Source organism: Oratosquilla oratoria, chromosome 28, assembly GCF_046742065.1.
Source record: "Oratosquilla oratoria isolate Oo_2021 chromosome 28, ASM4674206v1, whole genome shotgun sequence".
Taxonomy (NCBI): Eukaryota; Metazoa; Arthropoda; class Malacostraca; order Stomatopoda; family Squillidae; genus Oratosquilla; species Oratosquilla oratoria.
In genome coordinates, this window is record NC_134804.1 from 15909621 (window position 1) to 15929519 (window position 19899).

The 19899-nt window shown below is 41.1% G+C and overlaps 1 protein-coding gene across 3 annotated transcripts in view; it reads right to left on the reverse strand.

Moving 5' to 3' along the window:
* Nucleotides 1–19899, reverse strand: part of LOC143040245 (tyrosine-protein kinase Fyn-like) — a 101478-nt gene that overhangs the window by 10258 nt on the left and 71321 nt on the right. For all 3 annotated transcript variants that reach the window (XM_076210983.1, XM_076210981.1, XM_076210982.1), the window contains 4 exons: nt 16364–16528; nt 12215–12477; nt 11635–11785; nt 5103–5234 (listed from right to left, as the gene is read on the reverse strand). In XM_076210983.1, coding sequence (XP_076067098.1) covers nt 5103–5234; nt 11635–11785; nt 12215–12477; nt 16364–16528 — 711 coding nt within the window. The remainder of the gene's footprint in view (nt 1–5102; nt 5235–11634; nt 11786–12214; nt 12478–16363; nt 16529–19899) is intronic.

Genomic DNA, 19899 nt, shown 5'->3' on the forward strand with positions numbered 1-19899 from the left:
TATATGAAGGAGTGATTGTACCAACAACATTGTACGGGACAGAAACATGGAACATGTGAGAGGAAGAGAGAAGGAGTTTGAATGTGTTTGAGATGAAATGTCTGAGAAGTATGATGGGGGTTATTAGGCTGGATAGTTAGAAATGAGGAGGTGAGGAGGAGAACAGGGGCGGAAAAGGAACTGGGAGATAGGGTTGATGAAAGAGTATTCCGATGGTTTGGACACATGGAAAGAATGAGAGAAGAAAGATTAGTAAAAGAAGTGTGGAAGGCACAGGTGGAAAGAGTGAATATGAGGGGGCGTCCTAGGATGAGATGAATGGATGGGGTGAAAGGGGTATTACAATAGAGAGGAATGTCTGTTGAGGAAGGACGGGAGGGGACAGATGATAGGGGTGAATGGAGAGGGGTTGTGTATAGATGATGCTGTGATGTATGAGGGGGAGTGGGTGGGGGATGGGGGGTGAGGAAGTATGTATGAGAAAAAATTTGACGCAGCCCGAAGGGATTTCTCCCCGTCTTCTCCTTTTCTGCATGAGGGGACGGAGAGGGGAGGTCACCAGCTGCTGTTTGCTGACGACACTGCCCTTGTAGCAGGATCAGAGGAGGGATTGAGGAAGTTGATGACAGAGTTTGGGAGAGTGTGTGAAAGAAGGAAGTTGAAGATAAATGTGGGTAAAAGTAAGGTGATGAGATGTACAAGGGGTGAAAGTGGCAGCAGGCTAGAATTGAGCAACTGGAGGAGGTGGATAGTTTTAGATACTTGGGTGCGAATGTGGCAGGAAAGGGAGGAGTGGAGGTGGAGGTAGAATGTAGATTGAGAGAAGCGAGTAAGTGCCTTGGTGGATTAAAAAGTTTAATGAGAAATAGACATCTGGGAATGGGTGCTAAGAGGAGATTGTATGAAGGAGTGATTGTGCCGACAGCACTGTATGGGGCAGAAACATGGAACATAAGAGAGAGAAAAATAAGGAGTTTGAATGTGTTTAAGATGAGGTGTCTGAGAAGTGTGATAGGTGTTACTAGGCTGGATAGAGTGAGAAATGAGGAGGAGAACGGGGGTGGTAAGGGAGTTGAAGATAAATGTGGGTAAAAGTAAGGTGATGAGATGTACAAGGGGTGAAAGTGGCAGCAGGCTGGAAGTAAGCATTAAGGGTTAAAGACTGGAGGAAATGGATAGTTTTAGATACTTGGGTGCGAATTTGGCAGGAAAGGGAAGAGTGGAGGTGGAGGTAGAATGTAGATTGAGAGAGCGAGTAAATGCCTTGGTGGATTAAAATGTTTAATGAGAAATAGACATCTGGGAATGGGTGCTAAGAGGAGACTATATGAAGGAGTGATTGTGCTGACAGCACTGTATGGGGCAGAAACATGGAACATAAGAGAGGAAAAAAGAAGGAGTTTGAATGTGTTTAAGATGAGGTGTCTGAGAAGTATGATAGGGGTTACTAGGCTGGATAGAGTGAGAAATGATGAGGTGAGGAGGAGAACGGGGGTGGTAAGGAAGTTGGGAGATAGGGTGGATGAAAGAGTATTGGGGTGGTTTGGACACATGGAAAGCATGAGTGAAGAAAGATTAGTAAAAGAATTGTGGAAGGCAGATGTGGAGGGAGTGAACATGAGTGGGCGACCTGGGATGAGATGGATGGATGGGGTAAAAGGGGTTTTCGGGAAGAGGGAAATGTTTGCTGAGGAAGGACGGGAGAAGACAGAAGAAAGGGGTGAATGGAGAATGGTTGTATATGGATGATGTTGTGATGCATGAGGTGGAATGGGTGGGGGGATGGGGGGGTGAGGTAGTATGTGTGAGAAAATATTGACGCAGCCCGAAGGGATTTCTCCCCGTCTTCTCCTTTTCTGCGTGAGGGGACGGAGAGGGGGGGTCGCCGATTTAATGAAGCGGCCTTGCTGTGGATGTGCTGTGTCTTTCGACACTGCTTCTGACCCAGGGCAGTGGACAAGATACATGGATGACCCGTCATCCAGGAGGTGCCAAGATAAGAGGGAAGGTGGAGGGGAGTGGAGTGTATTGGGGATGAAATGGGTGGGAATGGTTTTATGCCTTTGTTTTTTAGTTACCTCCCGTGTAAGGGGGAAAAATCCTTTGGTATATGTATGCACCAGGATGCCAAAGTAGCTGGAAAGATATCTTGTGGTCGGACCAAATCGGAGGCCATAGTTACAAATGTGTTAGGTAGAAAATCTTTAGATGTAGCATTGAAAGATTTGAAACAACACTATCCTCCTCTATATTTTTGCCTTTAAATTGATTATTCTAACCATAAAAACAGGAAAATGTTTCCTGTATGTGGTCAATATTTCAATATGAAATATGGTGTAGTGAATTACATTGTTGATTTTTTTGAGAATGCTGATGAAAGTGCAGATAGAATGTTTAGATGTTTAAGAAGGACTATGGACAATTTGCAACTTGACTGAGAAGGAGTTTCATGTTTTAGTGCAGGTAATGCAAATTGCAATTTTGGAATAAAGCATTCTTTATATACTAACATTCTTACACTAAATGACAGTGTTATTAAAGCTAATTGCAATACGCACATTTTAATTCAGTAAAAAGTGCCTTGCAAAACTTGAATGTAGATGTAGAAAATATCATCCTAAAGATATATGGGCATTTTTTACTATCGGCAAAAAGAAGTGAAACTCTTAAAAACTCATTTATTTGTAGAGACAGAATACAGAGAGATTTTTCGGTTATCACTTCAGCATGTATTGAAAGAATTTTACTTTCCTGGAAACCCTTGAGTTCCTATTTCTAGTGGGTGGTGTAAAAATATTTGAACATAAGAACATAAGAATGGAGACTACAAGACACCATAAGGCCTACACTAGACAGTTCCATGTCCATTACCACCTGCCATCTCCATCCATAAAGTTGTCTAACCGTTTCTTAAAACAGCCGATAGTTTCAGCGCTTACTACATGGTTACTAAGTCTATTCCATTCGTTGACTACTCTATTAGTAAACCAATTCTTGCTTATTTCCTTCTTAAATCTAAAATTGTCCAAATTAATTCCATAGCTGTGAGTCCTGGCCTGTTGTCAAAATATGATGACCTCGTTTGCGTCACCCTTGTTAAAACCTTTGATCCATTTGGACACCCCTATTAGATCACCCCGCACTCTGCGTCTTTCCAGGTGCCTAAGCCTCTCTTCGTAAAGTAAATTTCTGAGTACATGTATTATTTTTGGTAATTCTCCTCTGTACTGATTGTAGTGCGTTGATATCCATTCTATAGGACGGAGACCAAAATTGTACCGCATAGTCAATGATGGGTCTAAGGCAGATAGAAATTGATCATTAATTACTTCTGCACTTTTATTCGTAACCGTCTTAGCAATGAAACCCAACACTCTGTTACCTCTATTCCTGGCACTACTGCACTATTTCCGGGATTTAAGGTCAGGACTCACAAGAACTCCCAGGCCTCTCTCGCATTCAGTTTTCTCTAAAAAAAATTTATCTAAGCTATATCTACTTTCTGGGTTGTGTAACCCTACATTTAATACGCTGCACTTTGTTGTGTAACTCTATGTTTAATACGCTACACTATGAGATACTGAAGTTCATTTGTCATTTCACCGACCATGTGAACAATTTGTTAAGATCCTCCTGCAGAATCTCGGCGTCTTTTCCTGACCTAATTAGGCGTCCTATTTTAGTGTCGTCGACAAACTTACTAACATCGCTTTTAATTCCATTACCCTAGTCGTTTATATACATAATGAACAATAAGGGACCAAAAACCGAACCCTAAGGAACACCACTAGAAACTTTCCCAGCTGTTGTCTTCTCCGTCTATGTTTAGGTAGTGATTATCTTTTTTTTTTCTATTAGTGTTTGTTTAGCTTTTGTTGGAGAAGAGTATGCTAATGTGTATGTCTTATGATTCCACCTTTGTGCTGAATGTTGTCTTCCCTAACTGTTGTGTATTCAGTGAAGGTGGATAGTGTGGATTGTGGTGTTAGTTTAGTTTCCTGTATTATGTGTATGTTGGGCTTATATAGGAACTGAATCATCTCTATGTGTTTTTTATTATACCGTTTGTGTTTATTTGTAGTATTTTAGATTTTTTTTTAGTTGGAGTGATTTTAGGGGAAAAGGGCTGACGTGTGATGTTACAGCTCAAATTATTTGTGTACTGGCCTGTGTTGATGAGTGGGGTGTATGTAAGGTGGATCCACTTAGTGTTCCATAATATGAGTGCACGTGAGAAATTAATGGGCTTTGTGGATGTATGAGAAGTTTATGGCCATAGGATGATTTCTAGAAGCTAGAAGGAGTGGGATAGTAGCAACTAGACTACTAACCTCCATATATGAAAAACATGCATAAAAGTGGGATGATAGATTGACAGCAATATTGGGTCTAGTCTGGGTACTCAATTCCAGCTCCTCAGGGCAGTACTTCCTAAAGGTGTTAGAGGGTATTGTTGTAAGCAACATTGTAACACTTCGATGACTTGCGCATCTTCGTAGATGGGTCTCCCTTCGATACTGGCGTGCACACACGCGCACGCACAATATATTACAAGATGTGGTTTCGACGAAAGCTACGAATCTCCCTAGGGACGTCTGGACAAAGGCTAACCGATCCTTCTTGACAACGCCCTTTGACAACAAAAGATTCTCTCGGCGTATCAGGTCAAGAAGGCCACCAGACAAAAGGCCACCTGCATCGACTACGCTACCAACCAAAGTGACCTAATTTCTCAGTATGCCTCATATGGAAACAACATCCTTTTCACAATTGGCAACCCTTGTAAATATATTTTGTATATCTATATGTCTGGCAACCCTCCAAGCTTTACTAGGGGCTTGCCGTGTATGTAGTAGTTAGAATAGAATAGACCAAGAACAGAAGCGATTAAAACCAAGAACTCGAACTCGGCCTGAGTTTCTCTTCCTACCAATTCAAAAGTAGTGAACACACATTCTATAGTATTGAAGATGATCAGAAGGAAGATAATTCTGTTTCATTTCATCTCACAAAACCACTATTAGCAGATGTCCATCCCTGCCCCTGTGTATAATATAATTAGCGTATACTCTACCTTTCTGTATAGCACTAGCTTCACTTACCTGGATATGGGTTGCAGCCATAGGTGAATATTTCATACATCACAATACTAAAGGAATACACATCAGACTTGTTTGTGAACTTGTTGGACGTGAGACTCTCAGGGGCCATCCACTTCAGTAAGAAGAAGTCTCCTTCAAGAGCCAAGGAAAGCTTGTCAGTTGATATGTATAAATATGATCATTTGTATACAGGTATACGTAAGCAAGACTGAGGAAGAAAACACTGTCTAATGTAGATGCATACAAAATCTATGCAAATGAAAAATGAGATTAAGTGAATAATAAGAAATCATTTATTTTATGAAAAATATTGGAAAAATAGGGCAGTATATATTTTTTTCAAGGAAATTTTAAATTTTAAACATTGAGTGAGTAATAGACATGCCTTTCTCTAGAAAAAAGTAGAGTAGTACTGAGCAAACTGGAGAACTTAGTAATTCAAAACAACTGTCCCTTACTTATGTAAATTATGTAATAGAAAGTACAAGCTATACTAATATGGAATCATATGGAACACATTGGAATGGTCTATGGAATGAAATGGTCTAGATGACGTTCTCTTGACCCGGGACGGGGCAGCAGTCTTCCTGAACTGTCGTCGCCATTTTAATGCTAACTGTCACTCGGCTCATGGTCCCTCATCGGAGTCTGGACGGCAATTGGTAGATCGGCGTCCTTGGCCGCCACATCTGGCTATTCCTTAGCCGAAGTCTTCTGGGTGTGTGGCGGCGGTGACGTGGTTAACCGAAGGTCACGCACATGGTAAGGCGTTCCATTCACCTCCATGCTCTAAGGCGACTGAGCTCAATGCATTACATCACAGGTTGAGGTACCGAATCCACAAACGATCTCCGACGTTAAAATGGTTTTAGTAGACCATAGACTGATGTTCCTGGTCAGTTTCATCTATACCGATCAACCTAACCTCGTACCGGATTAACTGGATGGAAGTGATGGAGGCGGCTTCATTGCCTTTTGGTATAACATTGTAACGGGAAATTGCTTCTCCGTGTCAGTGTGGCTCTCACTGTTCTGTGGCATTTCTCTGATATTACGTTGCCGGAGGTATTGTTGGCTCAGCGATGGCGAACTCGCAAAACACAGTGCTGCGGAAACTGGTTGCATTGTCAGTCAGTAGCTCCCAGGCAGCGCATCATTCATTGATAGTCCAGAGAGGAAGATGGCGCTAGTATCATCTCTCCCTAGCCCCTAGCACGACAAGGCGATGTGGCCTGGCTACCCACATCCATAACGACGCAAGTTGCCGCGCCCTCTCCGATGCCAGCTGCGTCGTGCCAGGCTATCAGGAACATAGTACAACCACCCCTCGTTTTAACGGACAAATAGAAGGGAACATCGGTCCGATAATGCCGATTGTTCGCAGTTACCGACACTATGTCTGTAGTGACTAATATCAATAGCTACATTACGAAAGAGTAATAATACAGCACTATACTTTTAATTAAGCACACCATCCCTCAAGTAGCACGACGTTCCCCTCAGCGACAAAAACACCATCCTCTGCGACATTAGCATCGCCCGCCCACGACCCCTCATCCCAGCTGCCTTCTGACGTCAATTGTTCAGCTTGATACACGGCCTGCTACACCCTTCAGGACATGTCACTGCAAAGCTCCTAAAAGAGAAGTATATGTGGCACTGTATTTGCAAGGACGCAGAGGAGTGGGCCAGATCCTGCATTGCCTGCCAGCAAAGCAAAATTCATCGACACACTGAGTCAGGTATCATATCATTCCATTAGCCCTGACGACGCTTCGCACATATTCATGTCGACGTCGTCGGCCCGCTCCCTCCATCAGATGGTCATCGATACCTCTTCACCACCGCCATTGATAGATCGACTAGTTGGTTGGAGGCCATCCCTATGAAGGACGCCACTGCCTCGTCCTGCACCACAGCCCTCCTCATTGGATGGATCACCAGATTCGGCCTGCCAGATCATTGCACCTTCGACCAAGGAACATCTTTCATGTCACAGCTGTGCCAGTCCTTCGCTGAATTTCTGGGTGCTACAGCCCACCACATAAGCTCCTACAACCCTCTAGCCAACAGCATGGTCGAATGAACCCACCGCTCCCTCAGTGCATCTCTTATGGCACGTTGCAACAATGACTCCTGGCTGCCCCAGCTACCATGGATACTCCTTGGCCTCCGAAAAAGCCATCAAGGAAGACTTCAACGTGTCTCCAGCAGAGATGGTCCTCGGTCAGTCCCTCGTCTTACCCGCAGAATTCTTCTTTCTACATGAGTCTCCCAAGAGCCTGCAACAGCTTCGACGAATCGTTGATAAATTGGTCTCGTGGTGGCCGACACATCACCAGGAAGTCAAGGGACACCCCCAAAGTGTCTTTAGACCTCAACGCACGTCTTCCTCAGGACTGATCCCCACACATCACCGCTCACGCGACCCTACACTGGTCCTCACATCGTCCTCTAATGGAAAAACAAGACTTTTCACATCTCTATCTCCGGCAAGCCAGACCGCCTGAAACCGACCTAACTCGACACCAGCGACACTCCTCCCATTGAATTCTTCAGAGCAGGATTCCCCTGAAGTCAAGGCAACTTTGAGGTGGGGGGGAGTATTGTACGGATTCCAACCTCTCCTCATTGCACGCCACGTGAACGGCTCGACCTAATCTTACCGTCTCTCGTAGCCTCCCTTGGGGGCGCCGCTGGCTGACCTGACCCAACCCAATAAAATTGTACATCGCGGATGGCTTACACACCCACGGTATAAATAAAGGCCTCGGACTACATGAAAGGCAGTTCTAGTTCTCCAAAATAAAGGACTCACTAGTCTTTCTTGTCTCTATAGTCTAAACCTGCTACAGGAAATAGGCAAGAATTGGTTTACAAATAGGGTGGTCGATGAATGGAATAAACTTAGTAACCACGTAGTAAGCGCTGAAACTATCAGTTGTTTTAAAAAACGATTAGACAACTTTATGGATGGGGACGACAGGTGGTGATGGATACGGAGCTGCCTAGTGTAGGCCTTATGGTCTTTTGCAGTCTCCTTTATTTCTTATGTTCTTATGTTCTTATGTTCTGTAGATCGGTTATCCGTTGCAGTCCGCCCAGCAGCTCTAGCTTTTTCAGCTACTCCGCTAGATATTGTGTTGCGTCTCCGAACTCTGGTATCGAACAAAGGTTCATGGTGAAGTTGTCTACGCTGGCTGCGGATACTGCCTTTGCCATCACGCTTCTGCTGTAGAAAGTCTAGAAAGTTTGTGATACCCAGAGTTGAAAGAGACAATCGACGCTCTTGCCTACTTTATTCTAACTCATTTACACTTGACTGGTCACGACGTCAGGTCGGCCGTGAATCACTGAAGCCTTGAAGATTCGAAACATGTGACATTAACAATTTCAAATACGTCATGAAACCCCGAGCGCAAAACACATACACACACACAGACATCCACACACACGCGCGCACACGCACACACGCACACACACACACATTTGATGGTACCCTGTCCAGTCTATACAATGACAATTACATGAAATTTACTTGTATAGACACGCACGATCATACGCACTCTACAAGATTAATGTCTTTTTTTTTTTTTTTTTCCTTCTTCTTCTTCTTCTAAGGACACTGTACCAGTGGATATCGACTTGCTATCCAGCAGCTTCAGTGGTAGGGCCAACTATTGTTTTTGCAATTTTTCAAGAATTTTGCACCGAAACAATCTGGTCCAGCAGGTGAATCTTGTCTTATGGAGTGGGGCACGTCCGCCCCATGGGCCATATGATGTTCACGGGAGCATTTGATTATGGTAAGTACTGGCTTGACTCAAAATTCAATAAATCTAGGTCCTAGGATTTTTTCACAACAATATCATAGAAAACTTTCCTTCTTTAAGGGAAAGCTAAATTCTTGAATAAATATAGGCTTTTAAGTTAATAGTTTTATACAACCCGCAAATTATGTTGTAAATATCCAAAAGTCCTTAAGGCAGGAAAAAATTTCCCCACCTCCTTGTCTTATGCCATTAATGGCTGGTATAATTTCCTACAGTTCTAGCTCAATGTCTATCAGGGGTTGAGCAGTATGGTTTGTAGGTGGCTGGAAAAAAAAGTGGTAGGATCGTCCACATATTTTTCTAATCGTGACAAACTGAAAACATTCTCATAATGTGTCTGACATTTGTGCCATTTTCCCTGGGTCATTTCAAGTAGGTCATATTATCCAAGGGGGGGAAACAATGTTACGTTTCTCTCTTTTTTTTTCATATGTGAAGAAAAAATATTAATTTACATTTTCTGTCACTTGTATCTCTCTTCTTGTTTTCTGTTCCTCACTGGATTACAACAGTTTTGTTTCCTGTGAGAGGGCCCAAAGACCACTGTCAGTCGGCTGTGGGTTTCCACTTAGTGAAATTGAAGACGATAAACATAAGGATGGCATTACAGATTATAGTGCATTGTGAATTGCTAATGGACATACGAATGGAATTCAAAATGCCTGGGCAAGTATACTAAGGAAATCATAACAAATATTCACCTTTGATTGGAGCACGCTGGAATGTGGTCACCACATAAAAACATGAAAAAAAAAATCGAAGTGAAACAATTCAAATGTTTCCTGGCCTAGCTGATAAAAGATGCAAAGACTAAACAAACTGGATCTGCCAATATTAGAAGAAGAGAATCATAATAGTATCATTCAGAACTATGGAAGAAGAGGAAACTGACCAAGAATATTTGGTCAATTTGCAGTTTCACCCAACCAACGATTTTGTGATGTGGCTTATGTGTTTCTGGTGAGATATGTTGTGTATTGAATGATGGTGTACATCATTTCCGTCGCAAATGCGTACTTTTCAAGTAATGAATTATTGAAGTTATGCACTTATGCCTACATCTCCTCCCCAACGATCTTGGGGGACCTGTGGGAAATCGGGGTTTTTGGGTGGGGAGCATGAAATCTAGTAATGCGCGTTGCCAAACAGGTGTAACATCAATAAGAATACAAAAAATATATATGAAAATACGTAAATTTCACCTTTGATGGCGGGAGTGGCGCCGGCTAGCGCGAACGTAGCCATGTTATTGTTCAGCAGCGTTAGCAACGAATCGAAAAATTTCTCGCTATATCCGCTACATTTAGCGAAGGCCACTCCGCCCGCGCAAGAGTTGCTACCCATAAATTAGGGAATAAATTCATGAAGCTTCGAGAGGACCGAGGGTTGCGATTTTGTGTACAACTAACCTAACCTAACCTAACCTCAACCTAACGAAACTTAATCTAAGAAAAATAAGAAAACCTAATCTAACCTAACCTCAACCCAACCTAACTTCAAGTTAACCTAATGTAGCTGGGGGCTTTGCCTAACATAACATAACCTAACCTCAACCTAACTAAAACTAACCTAACCTAACCTCAGCCTAACCTAACCTCAACCCAACCTAACCAAACCTAACCTAACCTAGCCTAACCTAACCTCAACCTAACCTAACGTAGCTGGGGGTTTTGCCTAACCTAACCAAACCTAACCTAACCTCAACCTAACTTAGCTGGGGACTTTGCCCCCCAGACCCCTCCAATCCCCACCAAAGCACAATAACAGCAACGCTCAAATGTAGCGGATAAATCATAAATGGGGCAACCTGCATTTCGGGAGATGTAGGCATAAGTTGAAATATTCATTACTTGAAAACTACGCATTTGCGACGGAAATGATGTACACAATCAATCAATACACAACATATCTCAGCAGAAACACATAAGCCACATCAGAAAAACGTTGATTGGGTGAAACTAAAAGCGAGAAATTAAGCGAGAAAATTTGCGAAGCGTTGGTAACACTGCTCAATAATAACATAGGTACGGTCGCAGCCGGCGCCACTCCCGCTCTCAAAGGTGAAATTTATGTATTTTCATATATTTCTATGTGTTCTTGTTGATTGTAGACCTGCTTTGCAACGTGCATTACTAGGTTTATTAGTGCTCCTCACCCAATAACCCCGATTTCCCACAGGTCCCCCAAGATCGTTGGGGAGGAGATGTAGGCATAAGTGCATAAATTTAATCATTCATTACTTGAAAACTACACATTTGCGACGGAAATGATGTACACCATCATTCAATACACAACATATCTCACCAGAAACACATAAGCCACATCACAAAAATTCCTTGGTTGAGTGACACTGCAAATTGTCCGAATATTTTATGAGATAATCAAAGAAAAACCAAAATATATGGAAAGATATTAAAAATACAAGTGTCTAAAGCACATTAAGAAATACATTTTCCTGTTTAGATGCATTGATTAGTGGAATAACATGAAAGAAGAAATGGTTCAAATAAAATAGCAAATCTACAGCTAAGTATGACCAATGGAAGTGCAGAATGTGTCTCTTGGCCTATATTCTAGTTAAATCCAGTTAATTAAATATTACTTTACAATACAATAAGGTAACTCATTGGGTGCATTTGAAAAAATAACATGGAAATAATTATTAAACAGAGTAATGATGACGAATTATTCATAATTACCGATCATTCCTTCTGTATGGTAAGTTTCATTACAGGTTAAGTCAAAGTTTCCAATTTTGCATTTAAGTCCAGCTTTGACAAGAACATTGCAAGCAGCCAGGTTTCGGTGGACCAGGTTATTTTTTTCTAAGTACTCCATTCCCTTAGCGACCTGGGAAACAGAACAACAGGAACATAAATCATTGTTTAGAATTGTGGAAAGTGCCATTAGTTAACAAAGACAGGTGACGTTTACATATTTTCAGATTCAAGGAAACAGACAATAAGTCATGACTGGATGAAGTCAATAAAGTTATTCACTTTATCTGTTACTATATAGATTTATTCTTATTTTTTTGGCAGATTTTTTCAATTTCTCGAATATCAACACATGAGCCCCAATGGAATATTCAAAATTTCAGTTCCATTTGTGAAATATAAAAGCCTTAATTTCAATGTACATAATGTATGTTTCAAGTACCAAATATATGTGCATACATGAAGAGTAACATAAAACAAAACCGCTAGATCATGAATCATACCTGGAGGAACTAAAATTTTCTTGAGACAGAGAAGTAAACACAGATTTTATATTACTAACTTGAATAGCACACTCCAGAAGGTGGGTGACCTCCAGATAAGATCTGTAATATTGATGATGAAGTAGTGCCTTAAGATTGTGTTGGTCCATGTACTCTGTAATTATAAGGAGGGGTTCTTGTTCTGAACACACTCCATAGAAGATAACAATATTGTCATGGCAAAGGTTCTTGAGAGTCTTTGCTTCCCTTAAAAATTCATTCTGATTCCTGGCTCCATGCTTCAACTCCTTGATGTTTATATCAATTTCGCCTTCATACTGCCCTGAAATATTACAAAAAAGTCCTGTTAATGGAACAATAACAGTAATATCTATTTAAGTATGGACCAGAGACTTTCTGGACAGAATTAAATGAAAGTTTAGAGAGTTTTGGGAGGAACGTAGTGGTTTGAGGGTATCTCAATTCTATAGTAAAGGAGGAGTCAATAGATGGAGTAGTAAAGAAGTTTAGGGTGCCAAGTAAGAATCTTAGTGGAGAGATGATCTTGGGGATGAGTTTACAAAAGGAGTTGATGGTAGCAAATATAGCAGAGAGCCAAGCATAGGTATATATGCAAAATGGTTTTAAATGGAAAGATGGTTGACAGGGCATTAATGAACTATGTAGTGGTATAAAAAAGAAGGATGGAAAGTGTTCTGGACAATCATATTCTCAGGGTAGAGATTTGGAGTGTCATATAATATTTTGTTAGAAGAGAAATTGAGAGTATAGGGAAAATGGAGGAGGGGGAAAAAGGTGGGAGGTAGAAAAGTGCTGAGAGTTAAAGAATTGGATGAGAAGGAAAAGAAGAATGAATGCCAGGAGAAACTAAGGGATGTATGGAAGGTAGTGAAGATGAGAGAGGAGGTAGTAGATAAAAAATGGGTATTGAATGAAGGTATTGCAAGTATATGGGATACAAAGAAATCTGTTTAGGGCAATCAAAAACATAGACATATGTAGCAGACTTTATGTTAGGGTTGGGAATGGTGATAGTGAGTGGCTTGAGGTAAAGGTGAGGCTACGGTAGGGTTTTGTTATGTTGCAATGGCTGTTCAATGTGTACATGGATGGGTTGGTATGAGAGGTAAATACAAGGGTGATGGGTAGAAGACTGTGGATGGTTAGAGAGACTGGAGGAAACTGGGATGTGAACTAGTTGTTGTTTGCTCAAGACAATGCGGTTTGATATAGTTGGTGTCGGAGTTTGGGAAAGGGTGCTATAGGAGGATGTTTAAAGTAAATGTGGGTAAAAGTATGGTGATGTGATGTATAAGAGGTGAGGGTGGCAACTGGAGATAAGTCTTAAAAGAGAGAGGTTCATAAGTTTAACCATTTAGGGTCACATGTAGCAGGGAATGGAGGAACAGGTGTTGCAGGTGAAATGTAGAGTGAAGGAACCAAGTAAATATCTTGGGCGAATGAAAAGTATCATGAAAAATAGGTATCTGGCGATGTATGCGAAGACTATATGAAGGGGTGATTGTGCCTCAGACACTATATGGAGCAGAAGCTTCGAATTTACGGAAGGTAGAAAGGAGAAATTTAATGTGTTTGTGATGAAGTATTTGAGAAGTATGGTGTGTCTTATGAGGGTGAAAATGTGAGTAAGGGGTGGAAAGAAAGTTGGCAGATAGGGCTGATGAAAGAGTACTGGGATGGTTTGAGGACGTGAAAAGAATGAATGAGAAAAGACGAGCAAAAATAGTGTGGAAGGTGGGAGTGGAATCTGCTTTGCCACTTGTTATTCCTCACAGTAGACCCCACTTCAATTAAAAATTCTAATGAGGACTAAATTGCTACTTTGCTCAATGTTTTTCTTTAGGAGATGAGTTGTATCCAATAGCATTTCATGATATTCATCCTCATTCCAAGCTCTTGTTTTCAGGGGGGAGTATGACATATGCCACCATGAAGTTTCTTTTATTTTGCCTTTTAGTTCCAATTTTCAGGTGGATTACTTCAGCCTTGTCTTCATTCAGATTTACTTCTTTCACCTTCTTCCCACAGCTAATATTACTCCTCCACCCATTTTGTCTTCTTTGTCTTTTTTCCAGGTGTATCTATTGTTCCACAACTGTAAATAATTTTTTGGGAGAGTTAGGTTTCCACTAAACACAAAATATCACGTTTGTTTATACTCAAGTAGTCATTTATCTCCAACCAGGCCGATAGTAAAACATCAACATTACCATACGCTACTTTAAATTTCTTTGTAGTGTTTCCTGTGCAATACTGCTTTCATGCTTTTTCTTTCTTTTTTCTTTCTCAACCATTTCCTCACATTCTAATTGACAACTCTAAAAAAAAAAAAGAAAAATCTTCTTCTGTCCTCATTTAATTTTTGGTTTTGGCTTTTAAGAGTTTCCTCTTTATTAGCATATTTCCTAATTCAAATATCTTTTTAATTTTTCCTCTCGCGCTAACTTCCAAGACTAGCTGATTACTTTGCCATGGCTTGCGACTTGGTTTTTATTTTCATTGGATGCGCACCATCCCTCTTGTGCTGACCTAACCAAAACATTATATCAATCAGATCTTTTACATCCGAGTCCTTCCCTAGAATCATAGAGGTAGTTTCCCTAACACTTTAAATCTCTTGTTCCTAACGTAACTTCCATGAGGTGATGTGGTCTTCTCGTCAGCCAAGGAGTATGACATATCAAGTCGTCAACTGCATCTATGACAAGAGATTCCTTTTTTTATGTAACCTTCACTATTGTTTCTTTTAGGTTATCTCTTCTCTGTTACTCCATGATTTCTTTACAGGTTAATGAAATCTTGTCTCTTAGAAGGAAATCAAACCTCTAAGTCTTTTCAACTTAATTATAATTTCATTTACCTCCATTCGAGAATTGCATCCAATTTGTATTTTCTTTTCTAATTCGTCCCTAGCACTACATTGATCAAAAATTGCCATTATCAGTATAAATACAAAAAAAAAAAGAGACAATGCTTTGTAATGTAAATAAACTAAAATTAATCGTGATCTTTTGTTTCCTATCATGATGAACGTCGAAGACGATAATTTACCATTTTCTTTCCCTGACTCTCAAAAAGTTGCAACTAGTAATTTTTTGTCTCTACTGTGACCCTAAAAAGTGCTGCTTCCCTGCTCCCCTGCCAACTTAATTGACAAATATTTTCATCTGACTTTATTTGTAAAAAGTTAAATCTAAGAGCATCGGCCGTCGATCGTCGGTCGTCGTTTGTGTGTGTGTGTGTGTGTGTGTGTATTTATTTACCTAGTTGTGTGTGTGTGTGTGTGTGTGTATTCACCACGGATCTGCTGCAGCCTCTTGTCGAGACAGCCAGACACCATCCTACGGCAGTGAGCTCAGAGCTCATTATTAGCCGATCTCTGGGTAGGTCTGAGACCACTCACACATCACACACCGGGAATGCAAGGTCACAACTCCTTGACTAACATCCCGTACCTACTCGCTGCTAGGTGAACATGGGCTACACGTGAAAGGAGACAAACCCAACTTATCTCCGCCCGGCCGGGGAATCGAACCCCGATTCTCTGACTTGTGATGCCAGTGCTTTACCAATCCGTGTGTGTGTGTGTGTGTGTGTGTGTGTGTGTGTGTGTGTGTGTGTGTGTGTGTGTGTGTGTGTGTGTGTGTGTTTACCTAAATGTATTTATCTAATCATATTGTATAGGTTAGGAGCTATGTTTATCGGGTCCTGTCTCTTATTTTCCTTTTCTTTTTAAGTTCATGTATGGTTTCAGCTTGTGCTGTATCACCTAGGCTATACCAAGAGTTTATATATCTGTATGAAGAACTGTATTTTTTACATTTTCTGGACTATTGGTCTTTTTAACTTGTGCTTTTGACCTCATGATGCCCTCTTGTCCCAAATAAGTTTTGTCCTCCCCTGCAATGATCTAAATGTTGCAATCATCTCCTCTCCCCCTTTCTCTTTCGTCCTTTAACAAAGGTAAAACAAATGCTTCTAATCTCACCTCGTACAACTTATCTGTAAAATACCTCAATCTTGCTTTGTGTGGAATCATATAATTACTGAAAAGCCCTCTTTATCTTCATCACCTATCAATATGTCTCCCCCACAAGGTTTATGTGAATGGATGATAGTTGGTCAAGCCAAGAGTCATTTTAAATCAACTTTTGAAAATACAGACAAAAATACGGGGGACAACTAACCATACCAAATTTCACACCATTCTGTGTCACTTGTTTTCTCTCTGTACTGGATCTTGGAACGTTGGAGTTCTACATGGTCCAGATTGTCCCTATTGATCTCACGCAAAACTGGACGATCCTTAGGACAACTGTGGAGAAGTTTCGTTGGCAGACAATATTCACTTCCTGCAAAGAAAAGCAAGCAAGCGTCATGGTTAAATTTGCTTCAGCTGTTTTTTAACTTCATTATCATTTTCAAGGAATACCATATTCTTAATTTTAAAGATACACATTATTTGTGAAAGGAAAGAAAGAACCTCCATGAATTGTGCTGCATTTTTGGGACATTATCATTTTCTAGTTTTTATTCTCTCTGCTTTCTACCTTATGATATTTTTCATGTTTGATATTTCCTTTCACCACCACCCCCCCATCCTATTCTGACACACTTACCATATATTCACCTCCACTTAATAAACTCCCGAACAATCCCCACCTCTCTTAGTGCATTGAGACTCATCAGCTTGCTCTTCATCCTTCTGTTTATCGGTATGTGGTGAAAGAGTGCTCATGAACTTCCATTTCTAGTCTTTTTTTTTCTGAACATGCACTCACTATCACAAACACGCTGTTCTGCATGTCAAATCGTTTCAATAGCACATAGAGACATCTGCGCTCAAAGCACTGGCAATTGTTGGGCTACTCTATTGTCGGCCAATGTAACAGAAAAGATGTTATCGTCACCAGAACAATGCCCAGTGCAGACGATTGCTGGACAGACCACCGTCTAGTGATCACGCGCCTGAGAAAGTACCTCCGAAGAAAGCCGAAAGTGAATCACCATCTTCCTTCCAGAGAGATGTCTCAAAATTACACGATACTGCCACTCACGATGAGTACGAAAGAATAATTCACAATTCACTGGTTCAGCATGGTGGCCCTCTACTGAAGACCCACCTGTTCAGTCTCATCCTGAGAATGTGGAAAAGTCAGCAACATCCGAAAGACCTCAAAGACGCCATTGTTATCAACATCTTCAAGAAAGGCAATCGAAAAGCTTGTGGAAACTATCACGGCATCTGTCTTCTCTCTACTGCTGGTAAGACCTTTGCCCGAGCAAACCCTACCTGAGCCCCAATGCGGATTTCGACCGTCCCGTGGCACCGTCGACATTATCTTCTGCGCCATACAAATGCAGGAAAAGAGCAGAGAGCAGCAGAAACAGCTATTCCTTGCCTTCTACGATCTGAAGAAGACCTTTGATAAAGCCCCAATAACAGCTATTTGAAACATTTTGTGGGCCTCATCCGTGTTCTGCATGAAGGTACAATAGGATGACTGAAGAGTTCCCCATCACATCGGGATTGAACCAGGGCTGCGTTCTCGCCCCTACGCTCTTCTCCCTATACTTAGCCGCTATGTTTTATCGTATCCTGCCAGACAACCCTGGCGTCGACATCCGGTGTCGTCTCGACGGAGGTATTTTCAACACTGCAAAACTCCTATCATGCAGACATACTAGCACCCGATTCATCACGAAGCTCCAATATGTAGACGACTATTCTGCTCTCTGCCATTTTGGTGAAGACCTACAACAATCAAGCAACAACTTCAGCAGCGCTTACAGTCGTTTTAGCCTCACCGTGGATGTCAAAAAGACCAAAGTGCTCGCTCAACCTGCTCCAGAAACATATCTTTCAAATTTCAACATATCCATCGGTGAAAAACACCTAGAGCAGGTCGACCACTTCCCGTACCTCGGAAGCATTTTGTCACCCAACTGCACTGCCGAGAAAGATGTCGACCACGGAGCTGAGCCACGAAATCGGAGCTGAGCCAAGAGATTTTTTTTTTTTTTTTTTTTTTTTTAAAAAATAAAGACCTGAGCCGAACCACCAAGCTCGTGGTCTACCAAGCAGTACTCATTTCCACCCTGCTCTATGGCTGCGAGACCTGGGCCCTGTACTTGAAAGACTATAAGAAGCTTAAGCGATTCCCCCAACAAAACCTTCGTTCCATCCTCAACATCAAATAGTTGAGGTGGAGGTAGAATGTAGATTGAGAGAAGGAAGTAAATGCCTCAGGGGGGATTAAAAAGTGTAATGAGAAATAGACATTTGGGAATGGATGATAAGAGGAGACTATATGAAGGAGTGATTGTGTCGATAGCACTGTATGGGGCAGAAACATAGAAAATAAGAGAGGAAGAGTTTAAACGTGTTTGAGATGAAATGCCTGAGAAGTATGATAGGGGTTACTAGGTTGGATAGAGTGAGAAACGAGGAGGTGAGGAGGAAAACGGGGGTGGAAAGGGAGTTGGGAGATAGGGTTGATGAAAGAGTATTGGGATGGTTTAGACACATGGAAAGAAAGAGTGAAGAAAGACTAGTGAAAGAGGTGTGGAAGGCAGAGGTGGGGAGAGCTGAACATGAGGGGGCGACCAAGGATGAGATGAGATGGATGGGATAGGATCATTATTATCATTATTATTTTATTACCATTACCATTATCAATATCATAACCATTATTATTATCATTATCATTTCCATTATCATTATCATTACCATTATCATTACCATTATCATTATCGTCATTATTTTCATTATCATGCCATCCTTGTCATCATCATCATTGTCATCATTATCATTGTCATCATTATCATTGTCATCATTATCATCGTCATCATTGTCATCGTCATCATTGTCATCGTCATCATTGCCTTCATTATCATTGTCATCATTATCATTGTCATCATTATCATTGTCATCATTATCATTGTCATCATTATCATCGTCATCATTGTCATCGTCATCATTGTCTTCATTATCATTGTCATCATTATCCTTGTCATAATTATCAGTCATCATTATCATTGTCACCATTATCATTGTCATTATCATCATTATCATTGTCATTATTATCACTATTATCATTACTATCATTATCATAACTCATTATCATTGTCATTATTATTAATGTCATTATTATTAATGTCATTATTATCATTGTCATTATTATTATTGTCATTATTGTCATTATTGGGGTGACAAGTGTGAATGTAGTAGTTTCAGAGGGATTAGCTTGTTAAGTGTAGTTGGGAAGGCTTATGGGAGGATCTTGATTGAGAGGATTAGGAGAGGAACAGAAGGAGTAATTGGTGAGGAACAGTGTGGGTTTAGGACAGGTAGAGGTTGTGTAGATCAGATATTTGTGGTAAGACAGATATGTGAGAAAGCTATAGGTAAGGGGAAGGATGTTTTCTGGGCCTTTATGGATCTGGAAAAGGCTTACGACAGGGTAGACAGAAAGGCACTGTGGGAGGTTATGCAGATATACGGGATAGGAGGAAAGCTTCTGGAAGCTGTAAAGAGTTTTTATGAGAGTAGTAGAGCTTGTGTCAGGATTAGAAATGGAGAGAGTGAGTGGTTTGAGGTAAAGGTGGGACTTCGTCAGGGATGCGTTATGTCACCCTGGCTGTTCAACTTATACATGGATGGGGTGGTGCGAGAGGTGAATGCAAGGGTAGTGGGTCAGGGATTGGAGATGGTTAAGGAAAA